General features: G+C 36.1%; 1 protein-coding gene across 3 annotated transcripts in view; it reads left to right on the top strand.

Annotated features, from left to right (window-relative positions):
• uba7 (ubiquitin-like modifier activating enzyme 7) overlaps window positions 1–23887 on the top strand; it is a 34468-nt gene that overhangs the window by 3727 nt on the left and 6854 nt on the right. For 2 of the 3 annotated variants that reach the window (XM_079627674.1, XM_079627675.1), the window contains 14 exons: window positions 105–266; window positions 1059–1223; window positions 1774–1884; window positions 1993–2073; window positions 3108–3263; window positions 3464–3629; window positions 3770–3966; window positions 4457–4521; window positions 5271–5466; window positions 7358–7432; window positions 8105–8303; window positions 8396–8487; window positions 11099–11191; window positions 11469–11660. In XM_079627674.1, the coding sequence (XP_079483800.1) occupies window positions 105–266; window positions 1059–1223; window positions 1774–1884; window positions 1993–2073; window positions 3108–3263; window positions 3464–3629; window positions 3770–3966; window positions 4457–4521; window positions 5271–5466; window positions 7358–7432; window positions 8105–8303; window positions 8396–8487; window positions 11099–11191; window positions 11469–11660 (1950 nt within the window). Of the gene's footprint in view, window positions 1–104; window positions 267–1058; window positions 1224–1773; window positions 1885–1992; window positions 2074–3107; window positions 3264–3463; window positions 3630–3769; window positions 3967–4456; window positions 4522–5270; window positions 5467–7357; window positions 7433–8104; window positions 8304–8395; window positions 8488–11098; window positions 11192–11289; window positions 11439–11468; window positions 11661–23887 lie in introns of those variants that run through there. The other variant, XM_079627676.1, reaches the window with a different exon arrangement.

The following is a 23887-nucleotide window of genomic DNA, read 5'->3' as shown; positions in this document are numbered from 1 at the left end:
TCATGATGTACAGTTAGTATGCTTTTGAAACCTGGAAGTGTGTGGTGTCAACTTACAGCATTATGGCAAGGCACCTTCCTCAGGTGATGTTTTAATGCTTGCAGAAACCTCTGAATGTGGCTCTGGATGAAGCGCTCAGAGATCCTGAGCTAGTGGAGATGACAGACTATGGCAAGAGACAAAGACACCTGTCTCTGCACCTGGCCTTCCAGGCCCTGCATAGATTCACTCAGAAATACAGCCGGACACCCCATTCTAGATCCCAGGTCAGTCATGCCATGACACCTTTATGCTGGAAATGTGTTTTAAAGTACACGCATTGTATAAAAATGTTCCACATTGAGACTCTTTTTGTCAGTCATTGTGCAAAATATTGTACGTTTAAGAAAGGTAATATTGCTGTTCCATTGTGGAAAAATGGACTCTTTGATAATTATTGTCATATTTCAATCTTCAACAATTAAATGAAATGTATTATTATATATGATTATTTTTATTTTATTTGCATGTGCAAATACTTTCAATGAAATGCATTAAGAAATCAAAGATGTTTTACTATGTGATTTGATTACTTTACTAATCACTATGATTCATATACAATTTACATCATTATGAATAATAAACAGAACAAAAATTCTACTAAAAATAGTCCAGGAATTGTATTTTTGAAATAATAAGCACCTAAAACTACAGTATATTATAATAGTAATTCAATGCATTGATCTGCATCATGTTTTTACACCCTTAAGGCCTGGTTTCACAGACAGGGTTTAGATTAATCCAGGATTAGGCCTTAGTTCAATTAGGACATTTAAGTGGCTTTTATAAATGTGCTTTAGAAAAAAACATCACTGGTGTGCATCTAGAGACAAAACATTGTCACTGACATATTTTAAGATGTCAGTGCATGTTGCTTTAAGTTAAACCTGCTTAAACATGCATTTTAGTCTGGGACTAGCTTAAACCTTGTCTGGGACCTTGTCTGTGAAACTGGAGGTTAATGTAATGGTTCAGTAGCCAGACTACAGTTCATCTCTGTGTTTTGCTGCCCTCTGTAGGCTGATGCTGAAGTTCTGGTTACTATCACAAAAGAGCTTTGTACAGATGCAAAGTTTGATGAGCTTGATGAAGATGCTGTTAGGGATTTTTCTCTGGTTGCCAGCGGTGACCTGGCACCTGTCAATGCCTTCATTGGAGGGCTGGCTGCCCAGGAGGTGGTGAAGGTGAGTTTGATCATTTAACTCTTTACCCGCCTTTGACAGAATTTTTCTGCAATCCATGTTTTCACTGTTATACGGTAGGGGGCGCTATTATTCATCTTCTGAAAGAGTACAGAATCTCAAGATCAAAACACAGGCTAAGAAGCAGAAACAAGTCATAAACGCATTTCTAATGCACATGTTGTCAAAATTTAGCTTTATTTTAATGAAACTAACTTACCCACAATCAAGTGTTGATAAAAAATAATGCATTAAGGAAGCTGTAATTGAATGTTTTTGATTAAAAGCATAGGCTCTGTTATTTATTTTGATAAATTGCATGTTCAGATATTCATACAACAACAAAATATTCTGGTGGCCATGAAAGTTTTGTGAAAATGATCAAAAATGCTATTATGGCTAGCAACTTTTTTGAAAAAACGCTGGCGGGGAAAGTGTTAATGATATTTTACACCAGGATCACCAGTTGATGGACACATAATTTGAGTTTGTGAACATGGTCTATCTATATAAGCTTATTTTTTAATGACTACATGTGAATGAAATCTTTCAGGCGTGCAGTGGTAAATTCACTCCTCTCAGGCAGTGGCTGTATTTCGATGCCCTGGAATGCCTGCCTCTAGAGGAGGATGGGGTTGTCCTTACTGAAGATGCCTGTGCTCCTGTAAGCAACAAGCAAGTTGCTTTTATTTGTTAATATACCAACTCGTATGTTTCTGAAGAACATACTCACTTGCTTCTGATAAAGTGATCTTTATCCTCTGTGCTGCAGAGAGACAGCCGCTATGATGGGCAGATTGCTGTGTTTGGATCTGATTTTCAAGACAAGCTGAAGAAACAGAACTATTTTCTGGTGAGTGTGTTTCTCCTGCTTCACCAGCAGAGGAGGTCATGACCCTTTTTGTGTTTCAGTAAACCCTGTTGGATGACGGTCAGTTACTTATTGTTGATCTGTAATGCAGGGCAGTGAGCAGATCAGTGAGTCAGTGGTGTAGAATGCACAGGAAATATTTAATGTGCCATGTGATATTTCCTGTTGAGCACTAAGGATATGTAGGTCAGAGTTTCCTGTGTGAATCAATCTAATATTCCTGATTTTAAGGGGAGAATTTTTTGGTGTATTACTTTGGTGTCTCTGAATGTTACTAAAACTGGGAATTCTTCATTTTAGCACGCAGTTTGTTTGTGTCAGTTTTACGCTAATAAAGTAGTATTTTTGCTTTTAGCATAATGCTACTGTTCAAAAGTTTGGGGTCTGTAAATAATTTTTTTTAAAATAATGCCTTTATTCAGCAAGGATATATTAAATTGATTAAAAGGGACAATAAAGACATCTATAATGTTACAAAAGATTTTTATTTAAAATGAATTTTGTACTTTTGAACGTTCTATTCATCAAAGAATCCTAAAAAATTATAACAACCATTTTAACATCTGTTCATTCATAATAAGAATTATTTCTTGAACAGCAAATCAGCATATTAGAATGATTTCTGAATAGTCATGTAATAATCATAATAATCTGAAGACTGGAGTAATAATGCCGAAAGCCATCACAATCAAAATAGAAAACATTTAAAATTTCAAATAGAATACATTTATTAAAAACATTCATATTATTACTGTTTTTATGGTATGTTTGATCAAATAAATGCAGCTCCTGGTGAGCATAAGAAACTTCTTTTAAAAACATAAAAACATATTTGTCATGCGACCCTAAACTTTTGAACGGTTGTGTAAATTTACACTATAAAGTACATCACATGTAAACATAGTCCTTCCATATTTAACCTCTCTTAAAAATCCCAAGTCCTGCTCCATCTCTCAGTCTTGGAGATTATTAATCAATATTATTCATCAATTCTCATCTAATGTCTATGTGATCAGGTTGGAGCTGGAGCAATTGGTTGTGAGCTGCTGAAGAACTTTGCTCTGATGGGTCTGGGTGCGGGAGAGGGTGGAAAAATTACCGTGACTGACATGGACTCCATTGAGCGATCAAATCTGAATCGACAGTTTCTGTTCCGCTCTCAGGACATCGGGGTAAGAAAGAAGAGTTGGCACAGAATAGCTACACCATTGATTTGAACTTCAGGAAATGGTTTTAGTACAATATCAATGACCGTAATCTAAAACAGGTCCGTCTCTGAAATATGATTGATTGAGCCATGTCTACTTCACGTGCCTTAACTGTTGTAAAATCACTGTAATGCATTTACATTTATTCTTTTTATCTTTCTCAGAGGCTGAAGTCCGAAGTGGCGGCGGAGTCTGTTAAAGAGATGAACCCTTACATGAACATCACCTCTCACCAGAACCGTGTGTGTGCAGAGACGGAGGAGGTCTACACATATTCATTCTACAGTCACCTTGATGGCGTAGCAGCTGCGCTGGATAATGTGGAAGCACGTGAGTGCTGACTTTGCTAGGTCCAATGATACACCAACAGTGTTTATCAACCAGAAGTTTGTGTTGCCTTACACCTCACTCAAAATGAGAAAGTGATATTGTAGCTACATGTCTAACATTTTACTTTCCCTGTCCATTAGGAGTCTATCTCGACCAGTGCTGTGTGCGAAACAAAAAGCCCATGCTGGAGGGAGGAACTCTGGGTAGTAAAGGCCACACTTTGGTGGTAGTACCACGTCTGACTGAATCGTATGGACCCTCCACATCTGGAGGACAGAAAGCCATTCCCATCTGCACACTCAAGAACTTCCCGCACCGTATAGAGCACACGCTACAGGTAAGAAGGCATTTGTAATGGTGGACAGTTTATTTTATCATACATTTACAGGTTGTTGTATTGACAAATACAGCAGCCGTTTAAGCAGCAAATTATCATTTATCTCATGTTGCTATCACAAACACTTCGGTTTGGAGGGGTTAAACTGTCCTGTGTTACTCCAAATATTGATTAAAAAACATTCTGAAAATGATTCCAACGATATTGTTTCTCTTTGTCGTTATCGTTATAGTTGTGGTGTGGACCTGAATGGTTATTAAAGCTTTTTATATTTATAGTTGTCATCCTTGGTAAGAATGGCCCTTAACTTAAGTGGAAATATTCAGACATAATATATAAAATTAATAAATATATAAAATTATGTAATATATCCAGGCTTTTATGATCACATTATTTATATGTCTGAAGATTTGCAAGTACACAAAGTGACACTTTTAATGCAAATATGAGGCTGTGTGTGTGAATCACAAATTATTTTTATCATTTTCAGTGGGCCAGAGACCAGTTTGAAGGGCTTTTCAAGCAAACGGCAGAGAATGTGAACCACTATCTCAGGTAGAGATGAATGCATTTTAACTAGTCAATACTCTAGAAGAGGAAAAAGATCAAATGTGTGGAGGAAACATGGGGTGAAGAGGCACAAGTGTTATCAGCAGATGCAGATATTGTTCTGTTCAACATTGCACTCCTTAAATGTGACCCAGTCCTCATGTCCAGGCTCAGCTATTCATCATTAGTGCAACCCTTGGCTGCTCCCTGGCTTCCTGCCACAAGTGTCAACTGTAGTCAGATCTCTTTTCCATCTGAAATGAAGTGAAGGATGTTTATAAAGAGGCGAGTGTGCAGGAAGTTGAGGTGCTGTGTGCTGCAGACAGATACCGCAAAGGGAAGGCAGCAGCACAACTGCCTCAATCTCAACTACCTCCTGTGTGCTGTCAGCAAAGGAGGGGTCCCACCCAACTTATTGGGCAGTGTTATTGTAGTATAATTAATACACTATTACAGTTGTTTATTAATATGTTTAATTTGTTTGTACTATTTTATTTTTCATTTTAGGTTAAAAAAATGATTTTGCTGTATGTTTTTGACAATTTTATTAATATATTTTTTTTTGTAAAAGTTCTATATCATTTCTATTGATTTTATTTAAAAAAAAATCATTTTATTTTGAGTAATGAAATGTTTTTAATGGCTTTGGGGCCATATAAACGATTGATGTTGAAAAAATTTAAACAAAAAAGCTACTCACACTCCATAGCATACATATACTGTTGCTCTACACCTTTTTCCATCTCTGTCTTTAGTGACCCAAGCTTTGTAGATCGCACAGTCGCCCGTGGGGATGTGGAGGCTGTGGAAATGCTGGAGGGCGTCTATAGGTGTCTGAGCGAGGAATGGCCTCAGAACTGGGCCGACTGTATCAGCTGGGCCCGCAAACAGTGGCAAACGCTTTACAGCAATCACATTAGACAACTACTGCACTGCTTTCCCCCTGACCAGGTAACATAGAGAGCCAAATATACAAGGACGTGTCATAGTGGCTAAAACTTATGGTTCCTAGGCTGTAATGCAATATATATATATATATATCACATGGGAAAATGGGGGGGGGAAATGTGCTGAATTGTTATAAAAATAGTGTCATTCTTAATAGCTCTATTAAAAAAATATTTTCTTTAAGCAAATTATTATTCAAATTAAATTATAATTTCTTTTTATATATATTTGGGATGAAATAAAACCCATTTGGTTTTGTCATGTTTTTTTAGATTCTCCCCAAAACTTTACAGTAAAACGCTTTGGATGATAAAAAAAAGACCTACTAAAATGACTACTTACAGACTTACTAGTCTTATCGATATATACCGTAGACATTTTGATTATGAGTATGTTAAAAAAGTGAGTTGGCATTAGTTTTGGTATCACAAGAGTGATTGAATGTTAGTTTCACTTTGGACCAGCAGGTGGCGCTGTTGTCTATAACAACAGTCGGCTCGGACCATGTTTAGAGAGATGGCATGATAAAGTCACAATACCTTGTAAAATAAATATTTATGAAATTGTTCACATCAATAATTCATGTCATTATCTGAGGTCTTATTATAAATCCAAAATTCTTCTTTGTGTGAATTGCAGCATATTACAATATTTCTTTCTAAATATATGAGATTCTTATGCAGTGAAAAATACGACCAATCATTTCTACTAGGAGCATGTATGGTTGTGTAACAGTATGGATGTGGAGAGGTCTAATCCACAGCATCAGTGCTGGCACACAGAGATAAACATTCATTCAGAGGAAGGGTGATATGCACAAGAAAACAGAGTTTTGAAACTCTGAAATGTCCTTTATCTTGCATGTCCAGATATAACAGTTGCAAAACCTGAAGTCGCAGATGTGTAGACCACAGTTTAGTTTCAGGGGTTTGTGCATGAATATACTGAAAAAAGAATCAATCATGAAGTTCTCCTGAGGTTTGGATGAGTTTGGCATAAAAGTTTCTCATTGTCAGTTGGAAGTCTTTCCTGGAGTGCAGAAAGACAGTTGGAAAGATCAACACAAACAATTATTTCTGTTAAACTAGGGGAATAAGCTTTGTGTTACTGCTCTTTTGGTCTGCCTTTGTTCTTTGTTCCTCCTCTGTTTTGAGTTAAAACACAAGTGTATCGAACACACACACTTACACATGATAAAATCATTACTCTGTCTCTCTGAGCAAAAGGCTTGGAGACATGGGCTTTATGGTGACCAATCACGTCCACTTCACATCAGCATGTGACTGGTGTGGCTGCAGGGCTTCCATTTGGTTCACAAAACATGTAGACGTCTTCCATTCTTGTTTACTGGAGCTGACTATATAGCGTCTTTAACAGTATTTTTATATATTAAAATGAACAACATTAAGTAAAATAATGTATATACAAAGATTTTTAAAATAAAAAATAGATTAATTAAAAGCATTTAATCATAATTATAATACATAATTAAAAATAGAATTATTTAAAAGTATACATTAAACTGTAATTAATTGATCCTACATAAACATGTAATATATTTTTCTATATATAATAATAATATAACTATATAGCATCTTTAACAGTATCTTTTATACATTAAAATGAACAACAATAAATAATGTTTTGTTTATACCTTTTTGTTAAATAGAAAAACATCTAATAATACAGATAATACAAATATTATTATTTTAAATCATATAAAAATATTATATATATATATATATAATAAAATTGTACATGTATAATAAATATACATGCATATAAATGTACATGTATAATAAACAATTAAATAAATAATATATTTAAAAACATTAAAAGAAAACACATTTAAAAACGCTTTTTCTCCTCTCCTTCCCACTCTGGTCCTCACTAGGTAACAAGCTCTGGACTTCCGTTCTGGATGGGCGCAAAGAGATGTCCACATCCTTTGACCTTTGACACAAACAATGTAAGTTTTACTGAGTAAATTCCCATTCACAGTCTCTGGAATCTCCCATCATCCCCTGCAGACAGGAATGTCTAACTTTACGACTCATGGTTTTTCTCCTGGTGTGAATTATCTGATATTGATCACCTGAGATTAACAAAACAAAGTGAAAACATGTTAAACCCCCGGGCCCTCACACACAGACACACTCACACTCACACAGGTAAACACAGAGGATCATTAGCAAACAGGTCATGCTTTTCACAGAAACCCTTTCAGACAAACTCCTAAATATTTTAATTAGGCTAGATATGCAAATGGTTCCACTCTACAACCATTATTACATTTTATGGCCCATTGTTTCCATTGTCTTGATTCTTTATAAATGTTATCATCATTTAGTAAGATTTGTTTTCCCCTAAACTAAGGAATTTCCTTTTCACAGTCAATTTGAATTCTATGGTTAACCCATTTTGGGAAGTGTTGTTTTTTGAATGCACTACACACTTTGCTCTCATCATTTCCTGTTAACCACTGCAGTTCTGTTTCTCTGCATGTGTGTTTGTGATTCATGGCAAGTTTTCCACCCTTCAGCCCAAAATCAAACACAAACATGCAGTTTCACTTTAGTTCTGCCAGCTTTAATACAATTATTTAGATTTTAGATGATTACCTTTTTCTCTTGTTTTATAGACCACCCATATGGACTTCATTGTGGCAGCGGCCAGTTTATACGGCCAGATCTATGGGATTACAGGCTCAAAAAATCGTGCTGACATTCAGAGCGTTCTGCAGGGAGTAAAAGTCCCAGAGTTCACCCCTAAATCTAGTGTAAAGATAGCAGAGACCGACCAGCAGCTGACAGAGGAAAATGAGGAGAGGAAAGAGGAAGGTGAGATGTTAGGCTTAATATGAAATTAAACAATACATCTGAATAAGTCTGGAAAAAAACTTTCTTTTAATATCCCTCACTGCATGTCTTAGACAAAGTCAAGCTGGAGATGTTAAAGGAGAAGCTGTCCAAACTCAAGCTGACGAACCAAAACTTCCGGATGCATCCACAAGAGTTTGAGAAGGTACCCATGTTTGTCAAGTCAATATCTGTTTGAATAGCATTTTCACAATACATATTGTTTTGTGATGTACGCCTTGAAGAAACTAAATACCTAGTGTCATCTGTATAAAGCACAGAATGACAAAGATAATAGAAAACTAAAATAATAGTAAATAAAACATAAGAAAATAGTTCCTTAGTATTTAACTTAGTATATACTGTGTGTGTGTGTGTGTGTGTGTGTTCCTCTGTGTATATATTTAAAAACATTCTTTTTATGTGTTTTTTTGTCATTTTGTTAATAGAGCAAAACGTAGCTTAGCCATTCTACAAAACATATTTGTTTTACTTTACACTTAAAAGAAAACAATATGGGTTTGGAATGACATGAGGAAGAGAACATTATGACAGTTTTTTTTGTGTGTGATTTATTCCTTTAGTGCTTTAAACATAAAATTAGTCTAAAAGTTATTTAGCGTGTTAACTTTGGCATTCCCAGTAAACACACACATTTGGTGTGTGCACTGGGCCTGTCAGACTTGTTGGCGTCCACTCTCAGGTAGGAGGTCTCAACGGACCACAAAATTGGCCCTGAAACATCCAGCCCGACTGCAGTTTTCATCGACCCTTAACCAGCTCCGTCCATTACAGACGAGAGAAAACAGTCATCCTTTCTGTTCAGACAGAGCTTCTTCATAGTACCTCAACGCTGTGACATACTTCTCAAATAGAGGGTGTCCAACGGACAGACAGGTCTTATGAAAAGCGTTGGATGCATGCTGGTTTAGTCAGTGTCCGCTTTGTCGTTTGTCATGACTGCATGACACATGGGCTTCCTGGGCTTCCACACACACATACAGTACATAGAGACTGAATGGGCTGCAGTGTCCGAACAACATCTCAGTTGTGTGTTCTGTTAGGAAGAGGATTAGTCTCAGTCTGTGTGTTTCTCTGTATGTATCTGTCTTTGATTTTCACAATCTCTTCAGTCTTTAAATCACTCCTGGACTATCTATTCTCCATTTCTCTTTCTCTGGTTGCTTCTAGTCTAGCTTTCTTTGAAGATTAAGCGTCCTGGTATCTGTTTGGAAAAATGTTCATATGGCAACAGTTAGACAAAGGTTTCTGTATACTGCAGGTCCAAAAGTCTAAAACCACATAGAAAATCTGGGATTAAAATAAAGTTTTAGGATTTTAAGACAAACAAATTAAATGATGAAGAAGAAATATTTCATATTCTGCTCTCTTTTCTGGGTCACTAATCAAATGTAAGTGAATATCATGTATCATGAATATCAATATGATCAAAAGTGAATGAGTGATATCATATGACTCTTTGAACCGATGGTCATGGATATACTGTTATAGTTTTTGTGTATTGAATTATATATATTTTTTTATGTTTCCTGGTGCAAAAATGTAATACAATTATAGAAATTTCTCTAGTGTCCTTAGACCTTTGGGGCCCACTATTTGTATCGTATGTCCGTATGCATGTGCAAGTGTGTGCTCGCACTTTTAGCAATGACACATTCTTTGCCAGATTTTTCCAGTGGAATGTGTGTTTGGGGGATTCTGGTGGCATCAGGTTGCCAAATTATATACTATGCTCAAACACCCCCGCAGTTACCCTCAACACACCCAATACTTGACAGGCTTTGTAGTGCTGCGATGCCTGGGGCGTAAGCAGAGTGGCAAAACCTCAACACCAGGGTATCTTAGCATTCCTGCAATATCTAATATCACACCAAAGTTCTTGAGTTGTGAATTATGCTTAATGGCTTTTTTGGTTTTTAATTGCCTTATCTTTAAAAAAGATCACTAAGTGTATAAGTATATGATTTGCAGTTCACACCTGTTGAATCTGGAGCAATTATGGTCCTAAACAAAAGGAGGGGAAATTACATATGAATACAATAGGAGACTGGAAACTATCAATGTTTAAACATGACGTGGTATAATATAACATATTTATCTAGTACTTGTTGTACCAAAGCGCACAAACATACCTGTGGGCCAAACGATTTTGTTCCTGTTTTTAAATTCTTTTTGTTTTTAATAGAAGACTAAAAGATAACATTTGGCATCACATTTAAAACACAACAGGTCTTTTCCCCTTTGTTTTTGCCATATGGTAACAAATGAACAGATGGAAAGTAAGTGAAGATTTGCTGATGGACAAATCAAATGGTGTTTTGCATCGTTGAAAGGAAATTAAAATCAACAGTAAATGATGCACCTCCTCTATAAATGTCCACACTGCACCAACAAATATATTTGTAATTAATATTTTTACTAAAAATGTCTAAACATCCTTGAAACAGTATTAAATATGAAAAAATAAATAAAATAAATTTACCTAAAGCAAAATTGCAGATGACTTGTTTTAAGATCATTTTTATTGAAGAACATCTTTTAGAGTTTATTTTTCTGCAAATCTTGTTTTAAGCAAAACTATCTCTAAATTTACAAATGAGAAAAAAAACAAATAGCACAGTCTCCAAATATGTGCATCTGATGCATACATTAAAAAAACAAGATTGAATGCAAGAATGTCCCTTATGTGTCAGTGCTTGTAATAATGAAATTGTTTGTGCATTACCATATGCTCTTGTTTTATTCTTGTGTTCCAGGATGATGATAGTAATTTCCACATGGATTATATAGTTGCAACATCCAACCTGAGGGCAGAGAACTATGATATACCAACAGCCGACCGTCACAAGGTGAACTTTTGTCTTTGTCAAACAACTCTGCGGTGCTTTTGTTTGTGAGACAAGGTCTAAAGTGATCAGCATTCCCCTCTGGGCGTTTGTGTCCTCAGTTTCAGAACATATACAGAACACCCTGAGGAAAGACCTTTTCATTCAACTAGACCATAGAGTTCCATTCCATTTACATCTACTACTGTGAACATGTATTTATAATTCACAAAGCATATACCATGTGTACAAACGTGCATATTTATGTAAATAATATCCCAAACCTTTTTCTCATCTGCAGAGCAAGTTAATCGCTGGCCGCATCATTCCAGCAATCGCCACTACAACAGCTGCGATCGCCGGACTGATGTGTTTGGAGCTCTATAAGCTTGTCCAGGGTCACCGGCAAATCACGTCCTACCGCAACGCATATTTAAACTTGGCCACCCAATACTTTGTCTTCTCACAGCCTTGTGCGGCCCCGACATTTACAGTAAGTGACAAAGCTACTCACGTATCACCATCTAATATCTGACTAATGTCCAAGTGAGTGTGTATAGCTTTTTATCCTAATTAATTAATTAATTAACAAGCACAGAGCGGTAGAAGTAGCTTTTAGCTGTTGAATAATGTATTTAATTTTACCATGGTTGTGGATTAGCTAAAACCTATATTAACTAGTAAAATATCTGTAGTGGTTTCATATAGCTTATTGCTTTTATAAAACAGCAATATAATAAAATAACATTATGAACTTTATTTTAGATTATTATGTTTCATATTTTAATGATTTATAAGCTGCTTTATTATTATTAAATACCTGAAAAAATATGAAATAGTACATGTTATATTATATATGTATAATATAACAACATAATAAATATGAATCCTAATTTTAAACCCCTATTAAAATTAGTTCCTTTTAATGAAGTTAATGGTAATAATAATTTAGAGCTAGAATGATCTGTTTTATTATTACAATGTTTTACATGCATCACTGTGCTTGTAGTCTTTGTTTATTAAGACAATTTGTTCTGTATATATTTGAATAAAGACTAATATGTTGTTAGTTAGAGTAAGCGTGCTAGTTAAAAGTCTTCTGTTCCCAATAATCACTCTTGTGCAGTGAATAAAAGGGAATGTTTCCTGCGGTTGAGTTCTGTTATGGGGGCCCGGGGTTATGGCTGGGGTGAAAGGGTACAGCATCAGTCTTCTGTCTGGGTCTAGATCACTGCAGGCTTTAGTTAACTTATTTTCATCCTCACGGGCTTAAACCACTTAGTAACTGTACACTCACCCCCGCAGACCCCTCACCTGCCAACCTGGGGAGTTTGCTCAGTTTAGGGGACTTCCACTTTCAAAGGGAACGCGTTCTGATTTAGACAACAGAGTTTGCGGATAGACACGTGCATGCATTAAAGCAGCAAACCCTCGAAAGAGTTGCATGCAAAATCTGGTGCTTGTGTTTGAGCTGGTGCGCTTATGGGTTTATAACTGTGATCGAGATCTTAGAGACAAAAACATAAGTGAATGGTTCGAGATTTGCGCAGAAAGACTTCAGATTAGGTAATGCAACCCCAGACATGGCCGTCCACACATGGGGGGGGGGGGGGGGGGGGGGGGGGTGTTGTTTCTACCAACATGTGCAGGGTCAGAGTTGAGGGTAATTTTCACCCAAGGGGACAAGCGGTGAGCGGATCTTTGAAACACACAAGCTCAGGTTACTTGTGTGATGTCACCATTTTCTGGAGTGCTCCTTTCTCAAAACACTCCTTTCGCAGAACCAATACTTTTTTACAAGAACATGCAGTAGCCCTGAAAAGTATTTGGACACTAAAGCCCACAAATGTATGAATGTCATTGCATTAAATAACCCGACGAAGTCAATTTGGCGATTTTTTGGATGATGTATGAAGTCAGTTCACCTCAAGTTCACACAGGTTCAGTTCTTCACATTACCTAACAACATGTTCCACTGACTTTCACAAGTGTCACAATGATTTTTGTCTTTATTTTGAAGAGTATGTCTATTGTTTTATCATTTAAAACCTAACAAGCAAATTTTTGTCATGCAATACCATTCAAAAGTTTGGGGTCGGTTGCGATTTTTAAGAAGTCTCTGCATTCATTTGATAAAAAACATGGTAAAAACAGTAATATTGTGAAATAATGTTAAAATATTTAATAACTGTTTGTATTAAATTGTAATACATTTTAAAATGTAATTTATTCCTGTGATGCAAAGCTGAATTTTCAGCATCATTACATCACTCTAATATGATGATTTGCTGCTCAAGAAACATTAACTATTATTATTATTAATGTTGAAAACAGTTGTACTGCTTAATATTCTTGTGGAAACTGATACATTTTTACTGTCTTTACTGTCACTTTTGATCAATTTAATGCATCATTGCTGAATAAACAATAAAAAAAAACTACAGCAACATTTGAATGGTAGGCTAAGGCTAGACTATATTTTGAATAAACAAAGTAGTCTTTGTTTTGCTTAGTGTGGATGTGCTAACTTCCTTCATTTTAAGTGTGACATTTTTGGAACCACTGAGTTGAAAATGTTGGTGTCTCGAAGTTTAAACTTTCAGCTTTTCCTTTATCTTCCTTTTCACTTTTTCCATCCTTTTTGTTTTGTTTGCATACCTTTTTCATATGACTGGCACAGTTTTCACTAGTCTTTTCCAAGTCCAGGATGTACAAAAACGTTTCCACACACGGGACGAGTTAAGAGCGTGCTAGAGCTTGCTTTATTTTGTAATACTGATACGTGGTGGAAAACAAATTATTGAGTCGATTGGTTAGCATTTCCTTGTTTCTAAAGCTTTGTTTAGACTGTGGTAGTGATATGTTAGTTGCCAAATGGGGCTTTGTCAGCTGTCAGTGTATTAAATTGAGCTGTGGAAATATCTATTAGTCTCTTTTCCAGCAATGCGGCTTCCATTTGGAGATTGTTGATTTAGATAGAAGAAAAACAACAGGAGAGACACTTTTCAGATGGATCAGAAATGCATAATAGTCAGTTGCTTGCTAAAACTAACATTCAAGTCACATTGTCACAAAAAACATACAAATTATGGAAATTTGACAGGTCACATACTAAGAGGGTAAGGGTCTGAGGCAAGACTGATATGCTCGTAGCTTCCTGTTTTCTATCAAGGACATCCTCTTCAACAGCCTCCACTATTTTTACACTCTCAAGACAGTTTCAGAGAACTCATTTATCAATCTTTTTGTCATGAGAATGACTTGGATTAGTATTGCAGACATTATTTTGGACTGAATCATTTTTGTCTTTTATTAAACTAATATACAGTTCTCACAATGGCAGGTTTTATATTTCATTTATTTGAAGTGTTAAGCCCATGTAATAACTTAAGTCCACATTTATTGTGGATAGCAATCCATTTAGCCCAGTTTTTCTGACTATAATGCATCAGACTAAAATCATCAGTAAGCTTCAGCCGACACCTTTTCGGTCACGCAACTTTTTGTTTTTAAATAGTGTTTACATTGTAATAAAATTTTTGTTTCTATGTTTGCTTGTAAATAGTTTTTCTTTTTCTTTCTTTCTTTTGAAGTTGACCGAAATAAACTTATAACTAACTAACTAACTAATCAGTATTTTACCATGGCATTTTTGTTTTCCAGCATTATATGTCCGTTACCATGTGAATTGTGCCTTCATCAGAAAAGATAGAAAGTGCTCTGCCTGGGGTTATTGCTGTGCATGCTTCAGGTCCTTATTAGCAGCCTCTCAAGGCAGTTTATGAGTGTCTGTCTGTCGTAACCCTGCAGAAAAGACCAGCATGTGTTTTCTTTTAGATGCTGGTCGTCAGCATGGGATGCTGGTGTGCTTGTGTCTCCACTGATCACTTGTGTGAGTCTAGTTCCTCTGAAGGGTCTTTCCCTCTACTTGCTAAACATCTTTTTTTCCTTGCCACATTTAGGCTTGCTTAAATGGGACTTTAGTCCTTGCTAAGATAAAGTGCTTGCAAAGTGATGGAGAGCAAGATGGTGGACAAAAAAATTTAAAAAATGTAACCCACAATTCCATGTGAAGATCACTATACAAATACAAGAACTTCATTCAAAGGTTTTGTATAGATTTCATCATTGAATGTCATTGCAACCAAACTACTTTTTTCTTCTTCTTTTTTTTTTTTTACCTATTGTTTTGGACCAGTGATCATTTGATGTTGACCTGGAAGCACCAGAATGCTTTATACTGTTTACAATACTAATGCGATGTGACCATATGTGTACCTGACCACCTCCAAAGGTGGTTTTACAGTTGCATCGCAGTGTTAAACAGCATCTAAAGGTCTACGTTTTCTGCTACACATTCATCAATCTGTACAGGGTTAATCAGTGCTTATATTTGAAAGTAAATGGACCTTCATGTTTTAACCTGTTTCTGTTAATAAATCGATTTCTGGCAGCTTGGCTTTTCACCTGTAGGCATTAATGTGAGGGTTCTTATAGATGAAGCAAACATCTGGCAGTGCTTGTAACTCTTTCGATGGTTATTAAGTCTTTCTTTCTCCTTATAGTCACAGTGAATACATTTTTGTCTCGTTGAGTCATCTTGTGCTATTCATGACTTACAGGGATTCAGAAAGATATATAATGCAGTTCAAAAGTTTTCATTTTTATTTTTTCAAACAAGTCTCTTATGCTCACCATTTATGTGATTATAAAAAAAACAGTAAAAACAATAACATTTAGAAATATTATTACAATTTTAATATTTTCTATTTTAAAATGTAATTTATTCCTGTGATCAAAGCTGAATTTTCAGCTTCATTACTCCAGTCTTCAGTGTCACATGATCATTCTAATATGATGCTCAAGAAACTTTTCTTATTATCAATGTTGAAAACTGTTTTTATGTGAAAACAGTGAAACTTTTTTCAGGATTTTTAAATTAACACAATGTTTAAACGAACGGCAATTATTTGAAATAGAAACCTTTTTAAACATTATAAATGCATTTACTGTAACTTTTGATCAATTTAATTGATCCTTGCTGAATAAAAGTATTGATTTATTTTTAAAAAAATCTTCATGTAGTCTTCAAGTTTTCATGATTTCTTTCATATGATTCTATTGGGTTTTACTTAATATTTATTTTTGTCAAGTGTTGAAGCATAATAAATACCGGTAGTTTATTGTCATAGTGGTCTAGTTTTGCTATCCATCTTTGCTTAATCTAAAAGCGTTTTGGTACAGTACTTGATCTAAATACCTCTCTAGGGTGCAGGTGCAAGGTGAGGAATCTGAGATGTACATTTAAATGTGACAATCATACAGGTGAAATGCTTAAAAGAAGAGCAAAATAGGATGCAATAACCAAAGATGTCCATCTGATGCATGTCTACAGACTAACAATTAAAAAAACGCACTTTCCCTCTCACTTACATAATGTATGAGTTGTGTCTGCTGGTTTTGTAGACCAAATGGAGCGGAGATTATAAGCTATGAGGTGAGAACATTTATTTGGATATGACCTGTGGGCCACCTTATTTGGCCATTGATGAATTACGGCTGGTTGGAAAGAGAGAGAAGGAAAGAAGAAAATAGTGAGGAGGCAGAAAGAGAAGCCTGCAGTAATGACAGCTATTTCCTGCCATCGCAGGAAGCTCCTCTATTAGAACCAGATTTTCTTGAGCTCCAATGAGACTGCCTTTTTATTCCTTTAATCATTCACAGCTTCTTAAAGAGAGAGCAAGTGAGAAAGAAGGGGGTTGTGGGGATAAAATGGAGGTTTCAAAGCCCATCTGCTCAACCCCAAAGCTTCTCTCCATTTCTTTGTTCTCAAGCATTCCCTTTTTGATGGAGTTTCAAAACTTTACTTGTTCATTCACTCTTTTTCTTTCTGTGTTTACTGTAGAGCGCACTCATTTGTATAATCAGCTCATACAATAGAGCTGAGCTGTGTCATCAGTGAGCAATTGGTCTTGGTTAAAGCTTTCTCTAGGTAGCGATGCACAAACAGACATTACCACTTCACATGACGACGTCTTGATGAAGTTTTAAGGACGATCATGCTTGTACAGCTTTGTGCCTTTCTATTGACAAACTCTAGTGCTCTCCTACTTAGCAAGAGTCATAATGAAAATAGTTTAGAGTATTGCCATCAGTACTTGAGCTTTGATATTTGGCACTTTGGCCTTTAGCCTTTCTTCTTTTCTGATCTTCAAAAATGCTCTATTTATAACAATCGTATGGCTGAGTGAGTACAAAAAAGTCCTCTGGTTTTCATTCAAATAAAATGGTAATTTTTCATAGGCTTGCACCAGAATGATTGCCAAAAAAAAAACGTGTGTGGCTGTCTAAAGTAAGCCATTGCTTTAGAAGTAACAGCATGCTGCATACTTTCCATATGTCTGCATGGTGAAATCATTAAACCATACTTCATACGGAACATATAGTAGAGTCGTGCATCCTGGCCTGACGTCACAAGACCACACCAAGAGGGTTCAATCATATGAACTATTCCTGGTGGTAAGACATGGATGGATAGTTGGACAGCAGTTATTTCATTTTTCAAGCTACTATTGTGGTATCAGCTATTTCACTAGCCAGTTAAATGTCTTTCAAATGCTCTCTTTCTGTTAAAGTGAGTGGTTCTTGATCAGAAAAAGCTGAAAAGAGGACCAGTCGTGACGAAATACACCCATCAAATAGTGTGTTGGCTCCGAACTCTTTCTCTCAGCAGTGATTTTCAGTTGGTAGTTAGGATCAATCAGACCACAGGCCGTGTTATTTTCATTACCCACAGTGTTGAGTGCAGGAAAGACGAGCTTTCCCATAATTCTGCTGCAGTGGTTCTGGAATCAGTCTTTAAATTAGATGGGAAAGTTCTGGTTTGTATTGGCTCATCTTAAACTAAAAACCCATGTGTGTACCTGATGGAAAACGCTGAGAGAATATGTGCACAGTGCAGACCACCTACAGTATAACATCATTAGATTGATCATGAAATTAATGTATAATACTAGTCCAGTTTGTATGTTTTAAAGATCCCAAGCAACATAGAGTATGGTACACTGTATTGACTTAAATATTTTCTTTAGAATAACATGCACTGATAAATATTGCTCAATAAGAAAGTAATTAGGGAATGTGTACTCAACATCCCCAATTACATGTTTTTAGGTCTGCTTAATCGACAGATTCAATTAGAGTTTCAAAGTCCAGAGTGTTTTGTTGTAGGGTGGCATTATCTTTGAGTTATAAGTATTTGGTGAGAATGTCTTATGAGGGCAAAGTAAACAACCTTTGTTTAGTTTACTGCAATTTGTGTTTGTTTCTATGATGCTCATCAACATGAATGCAATATGATGCCATTTGATGAGCATAGAGGAATGTGCCTTGTAAAAAGATCAGACACATGAAAACACTTATTCAATTAAGATGTTTTCCATGCAAACATATCCCCCAGGAATCCAAGCTCGGCCGTAAAAGCCCCAGTATGCGTAATTGGCTGGGCTAGTCTGTGAAAATAACAAAACTTAGGTCAATTTCACACTTTTCACCAGCTTTAGTCCCTTCAAGGTAAAAAAAAAAAAAGTAATAAAATCATCAATAAGTAAGCCAAAATATGTTTTCCATAATTCTTTAACATTATTTAATCAACTTCATTTTTTTCAAGTTATGAGATTCAACTAGATTTTTTAGTCCGTTTAATCATTTACATTTAAATGACTTGCTCAGCCAATTTGATTTTACTCAAAACTTGAAGGCACTTGCTGAACTTAAGTTTTAAGTTGAAATAGGTGTCTTGTTTTTCTTCGTTTTTTACAAGGATGTGACATGCTCAGACTGCAATGAAATATATGTAATTTCAAAAGTGCTGCTCGGTATATGAAATGTGAATCTACCAACACTTGCAACATGTTTTCAAGAATAACTGTGAGCGGTTTGTTGGTTTCTTGGATGACTTGGAGTATGCCAAACCACTTGGCATGCTCCATAATAACAGATTCTGTAGTAAAACTCAGGCTTTTACATTCATTCCTGCATGGCAAAAATCTCAAGCTATAAGTGCTCTGTTACTAGGCCATATACCATGTCAAAAAAGCATCCAAGATGATAAATCTGATCTCATTAGAACCTCTGTACTACGTTTTGTGGCTAACATTTGTCCAAAGATACCTTTTTTTTTTCTTTTTTTTTTACAAAAGCCTACTCATGTTACGTCATTATTGATCACTATCATTAATAATCATTGGTCACTACTGATCATTGGAAATGCATTTGAGACCCGTAAGCACTGGTAATGGTGTCTTGGAACGGATTTGGCACGGTCACATAGATGCATGCCCTGTCCATAAATCAAAAGACATTATCTCAAAAAATAATCAGCTGAGGAAATTAAGAGTGTTTCCTTGCTCTGCAAATTCACTGTAACTCCATCAGATAACTGGAGCTCGTTGGAATGGACTATATGTTTTATTGTTCATGAAATTAATGCATCATTTTTGTCCAGTTAGTATGTTTTAGAGATCCCAAGCAATATATGGTACACTTTATTGACTTTATTGATTGACAGATATTTGTAACATGTACTGCTTAATAATGCACAATAAGACCAGGAATGTGTCTTAAGAAAGCAAATGTGTCCACAACAGCGTCAATTGTGTTTTTTAGGCTCTTGTTAATGTACAGATTCAATTCGAGTTTTAAAGTCCAGACTTTTTTGTTGCAGGGCGGCATGATCTTTGTGCTATCAGTAGAATTTGCTGATAATGCTTTATGAGGGGAAAATAAACAACCAGTTAGTGATAATATCATTATTTGGAGTACTATGGATGATTTACTTTGTTATTTTATTTTTCAAGACTATGAAAACCAGGTTTCCAGAAAGCATGTATCACATATTGTTGAGAGCTGCATGTGTTTTAGTGGCACTTGAATTGACTGCCAACTCACATGAATATATATATTCAAGGCAGCTGCTATCTCACACAAATGGATTAGACCATGTGTTGCTTCATCAGCTATTCATTCCTAGTTCTCTACCCATGCTTTATGTAAAGTTAAGTTGGAAAGATCACATCATGTTAATTTTGTAACATGGGAAGTGTTTTTTAGCACTATCTGTGTACGCATTTAAACGGTCTCCATCAACATCATGGAAAGCAGAACTAACTCATGAGAGAGGGGAACAGAATTGAACTGTGGCTAGTCTCTTTGCATTACTCATGTTTTAAATATCACAAAATATCTGGGTCAGTTACATACAGTAGGTCATGAGTCCACGTACACAAACAAATGTTTTGATTGGGATTGTATTTCATTGACTACAGTATTCTACTGCACTTATGGTACTCTTTGTTAATGTAAGCATCTGCCCCTCAAAAACGGCAGAAATCTTCCTAAAACAAAAAATGCAAGGCAGCTGGAATTTTATTGTTTAATCTGGACATTTTAACGTCATTCTGTTAGCCTTAGGCATGAAAACATCAAGCTGCAGAAAAGTCCCTGCTGAACCTTGTGTTGTCTGCATGAATCCAGACACCTCCAGACCTCACGGCTTCATTTCCTGTCTGTTCGTCTGCTCTCCTCTTCATCCTCATCTTTCACTCAGCCGAGGGCAAACATTAGCACCGTTTTGTGTGATTATAGCCTCTGTGCAATTACATAGGTATGCATAATGTTTTTTCCCTTTGCTCGCAGTTTTGTTTGAGAAAGTGGAGATTAAAAAAAAAAAGTTTTGTACTTCATCTGATAGAGCTTATATGGTTAAAAAGTTTAATGGTTGTTGTGCAAAAATATTTTCCTCAGCATTCCACAAAAAAGTGCACTGAAAAAAATTATGTAGTATTTAGTGAAACAACTGAATCACTCATCATTACAAAGAAACGGCAAGTAGCACATATAATTAAACATGACATTTTGAATTTGAATCACTCCAAGTACTCCAATAATCTTTGTTTTATTTACATCTCCCAAAAATATATTTTTTTACAGTGCATTGTACTTGTACTTCCAAGAATACCATGGTAGTACTTTATTTTTTTTTTTGTGAAATATTAAAACATCTTGATATTACAATTTGATACCATCACTGAACCGTCAGTATTTTTTTAACACTATTTAATTAAGCATCTGTGATTCCAAATGAACAGCTGCCCTTGGTGTGCCCATGTGTGACCAGTCTAATGCAATTGTGTTACATTACATAACATGATGACACCCATGACCCCTGGTCTGGCTAATAGAAGCCAATCAATGATATTGATGTACACAGAAACAATTATTGATCACAATCAGTGGGCTATTCAGATGTATTCATAGCACTGGCGAGTCGAACAAGGAAAAACTGTAAAAACACACTGAACTCAAAGCATGTTGTCATGTACTTGTGCGACAATAGTAATTAGGCTTCTGAATTTATGGCCCAAGTGATTACACCAAGGAGAATTATACCCTTTCTCTGTGTGTGTGTGTGTGTGTGTGTGTGTGTGTGTGTGTGTGTGTGTGTGTGTGTGTGTGTGTGTGTGTGTGTGTGTGTGTGTGTGTGTGTGTGTGTGTGTGTGTGTGTGTGTGTGTGTGAGACACTCAAACAAAATGCACCATTTGTAGGAAACAAACTCTATTGACTGACTCCTTCTGGCACGAGCCGTCAGTCAGGTGGGGAGCGCCTCATTGGCAGGACAATGAGCCGGACTTCTGTTTACTCTTTAACACGTCAATGGGTCTTTTGTAAGAAGGCCTATAGTTGGAGTGTAAGTGTCAAACCCTCTGGAGACTGCATGCCATGCTGTCACCCCTCTCCATCCTTTGTTACCCCACTCTGTTTAAGCAGGGGATATGCATGAGTTTAAGGAGATTAAAGAGAGAAAGGGCTAAAGTATTCAATCTGGATGGCGGATATCTGATTTTGCTATATACAGTGGACTAAAAAAATAATGAAAATGTTTGTCATTATATGACTTGCATGCTTACAACTAACACTTTTTTCCATCATTTTCGCTCAATGTCTTTCAATCTGCTGGTGTTTAAGAGACTTGGTATATTGGATGTATGAAGGTTTTTATTAAATAGTTTGCTTGAAAATTGTGCTTGTCCCATCTTTATTTAACATAAACGCAATTTTCTTTGATATTTTGTTATCCAATGCAATGATGTTCATGCATTTTAAGTGTGATTTAAGTGTCCAAATACTTTCTGTGGCTATTGTGTGTGTTAAACACATCACTCTGACTTCTTGTTTCTTCTTGTGGTCAAACATCAAGAAAGATCCTTCAGAAGAGTTTCGGTGATGGCCATCTGTCCCTCAGTTGTTCTCCCCGGGGGGCTTCTGTAAGACAGATCAATAATCATTTCCTAACGACAGACACACTTTCAACTGTCTCACTTTTTCCGAAGCTCCTTCAGTAGAGAAAAGCAATCAGTCTTGTTTTTGTTGATGAGACAACTAAAGGTACCTAAAGTAATGCTTTATCATTATAAATGTGAATGCAATGCAACATATACTCAAAGGTTTTGAGTCAGTACAATTTGTTAATGTATTTTATGTTTATAAAAATGCTCCTGAAATTGTGCATACATTTTCTCCACTTATCATTAATGCAAACCTGTATAGACAAAAACATTTACACCATAGACCATGCATGATATTTTTTTCAAATTTAACTTAGAAAATAACAATGAAAAGTTCCCAGTTCCCAGGCAAGTCCCAATCTCTAGTGCCCATATGTGTTTATCAGCAGTGTTTTGGCTGAGTATTGTGGATCAGCTGGCTTTGCCCCTCAGGCCACATATTGACTTTAGGAGATACCAGTTGCGTCAGAGGACCCATTTCATCTCTAGAATTCCCTGTCATGACGTTAAAGTAGTGGCATGGGCAAATCAGCTGATCGGTTTTATACTGTAGCAACAGAGTTAAGCAGAACCAGAGGAAATGGATTGTTCATCTGTTTGTTTGGGGCCAGAGGGGCCATGTGTTTCCTGAGTTACGCCTTTCAGCTTGCATATGCTGGACTTTTGTGGGTGATTCAACACATTGAAGTTTGGAATTTCATAGACTGTCATAAGACAAATTGTAGTTTTCCAAACATCCCACAGAAACCCATTAGCACATTTGGAAAGATGATTGTAGACTTATCTACTCATAAAAATGAACAGACACTAATCTAGCACAGCCAGACTATCATGATAAAGTTTAATTTGTCATCTTATTCTGGCCAAGAACTGTCTGACTGACATGCAAGGCGGCCAATCAGTTAATTTAGTTTTTACATGCCATTTATAGATGGGTTTATCTGAAGCATTTGATAACACTCATTGAAAAGATTTTAGTTCCCCCAACAAACAACCCATGTTTCTATTCTACATGTTTCTTATGACTAGAGATTTAAAAAAAACCTCTAAAAACAGCTGTATAGGTAATGAGAATGAGTCCATTGTTTTAGTCTTGGCTGTGATTTCTTTCTACCCCAAACCTTAGAGGACGTGAGCCGTTCCATTTTTACTCCACAGGAAGGGGCGACTTGTCATGCGTCAGGTTTCCTGTCTCTGAGAATCAACCATTGTGTTTCAGGCCCTATCTAGCAGTTGCTTAACAATTGCTTTCAACCCTTCACTCAGCTCCTAGTGGTTTGTCCATCACTAAATACAAGATCCTTTGTATGTAGATAAAGCGTTGTGGGGAAATTCGGTTCGCGTACCTATACCCTGAAGTGATAAAATAAACTT

The sequence above is a fragment of the Phoxinus phoxinus genome (genome assembly GCF_949152265.1).
Source record: "Phoxinus phoxinus genome assembly, chromosome: 11".
NCBI lineage: Eukaryota > Metazoa > Chordata > Actinopteri > Cypriniformes > Leuciscidae > Phoxinus > Phoxinus phoxinus.
This window is presented reverse-complemented; position numbering and strand designations above follow the sequence as displayed.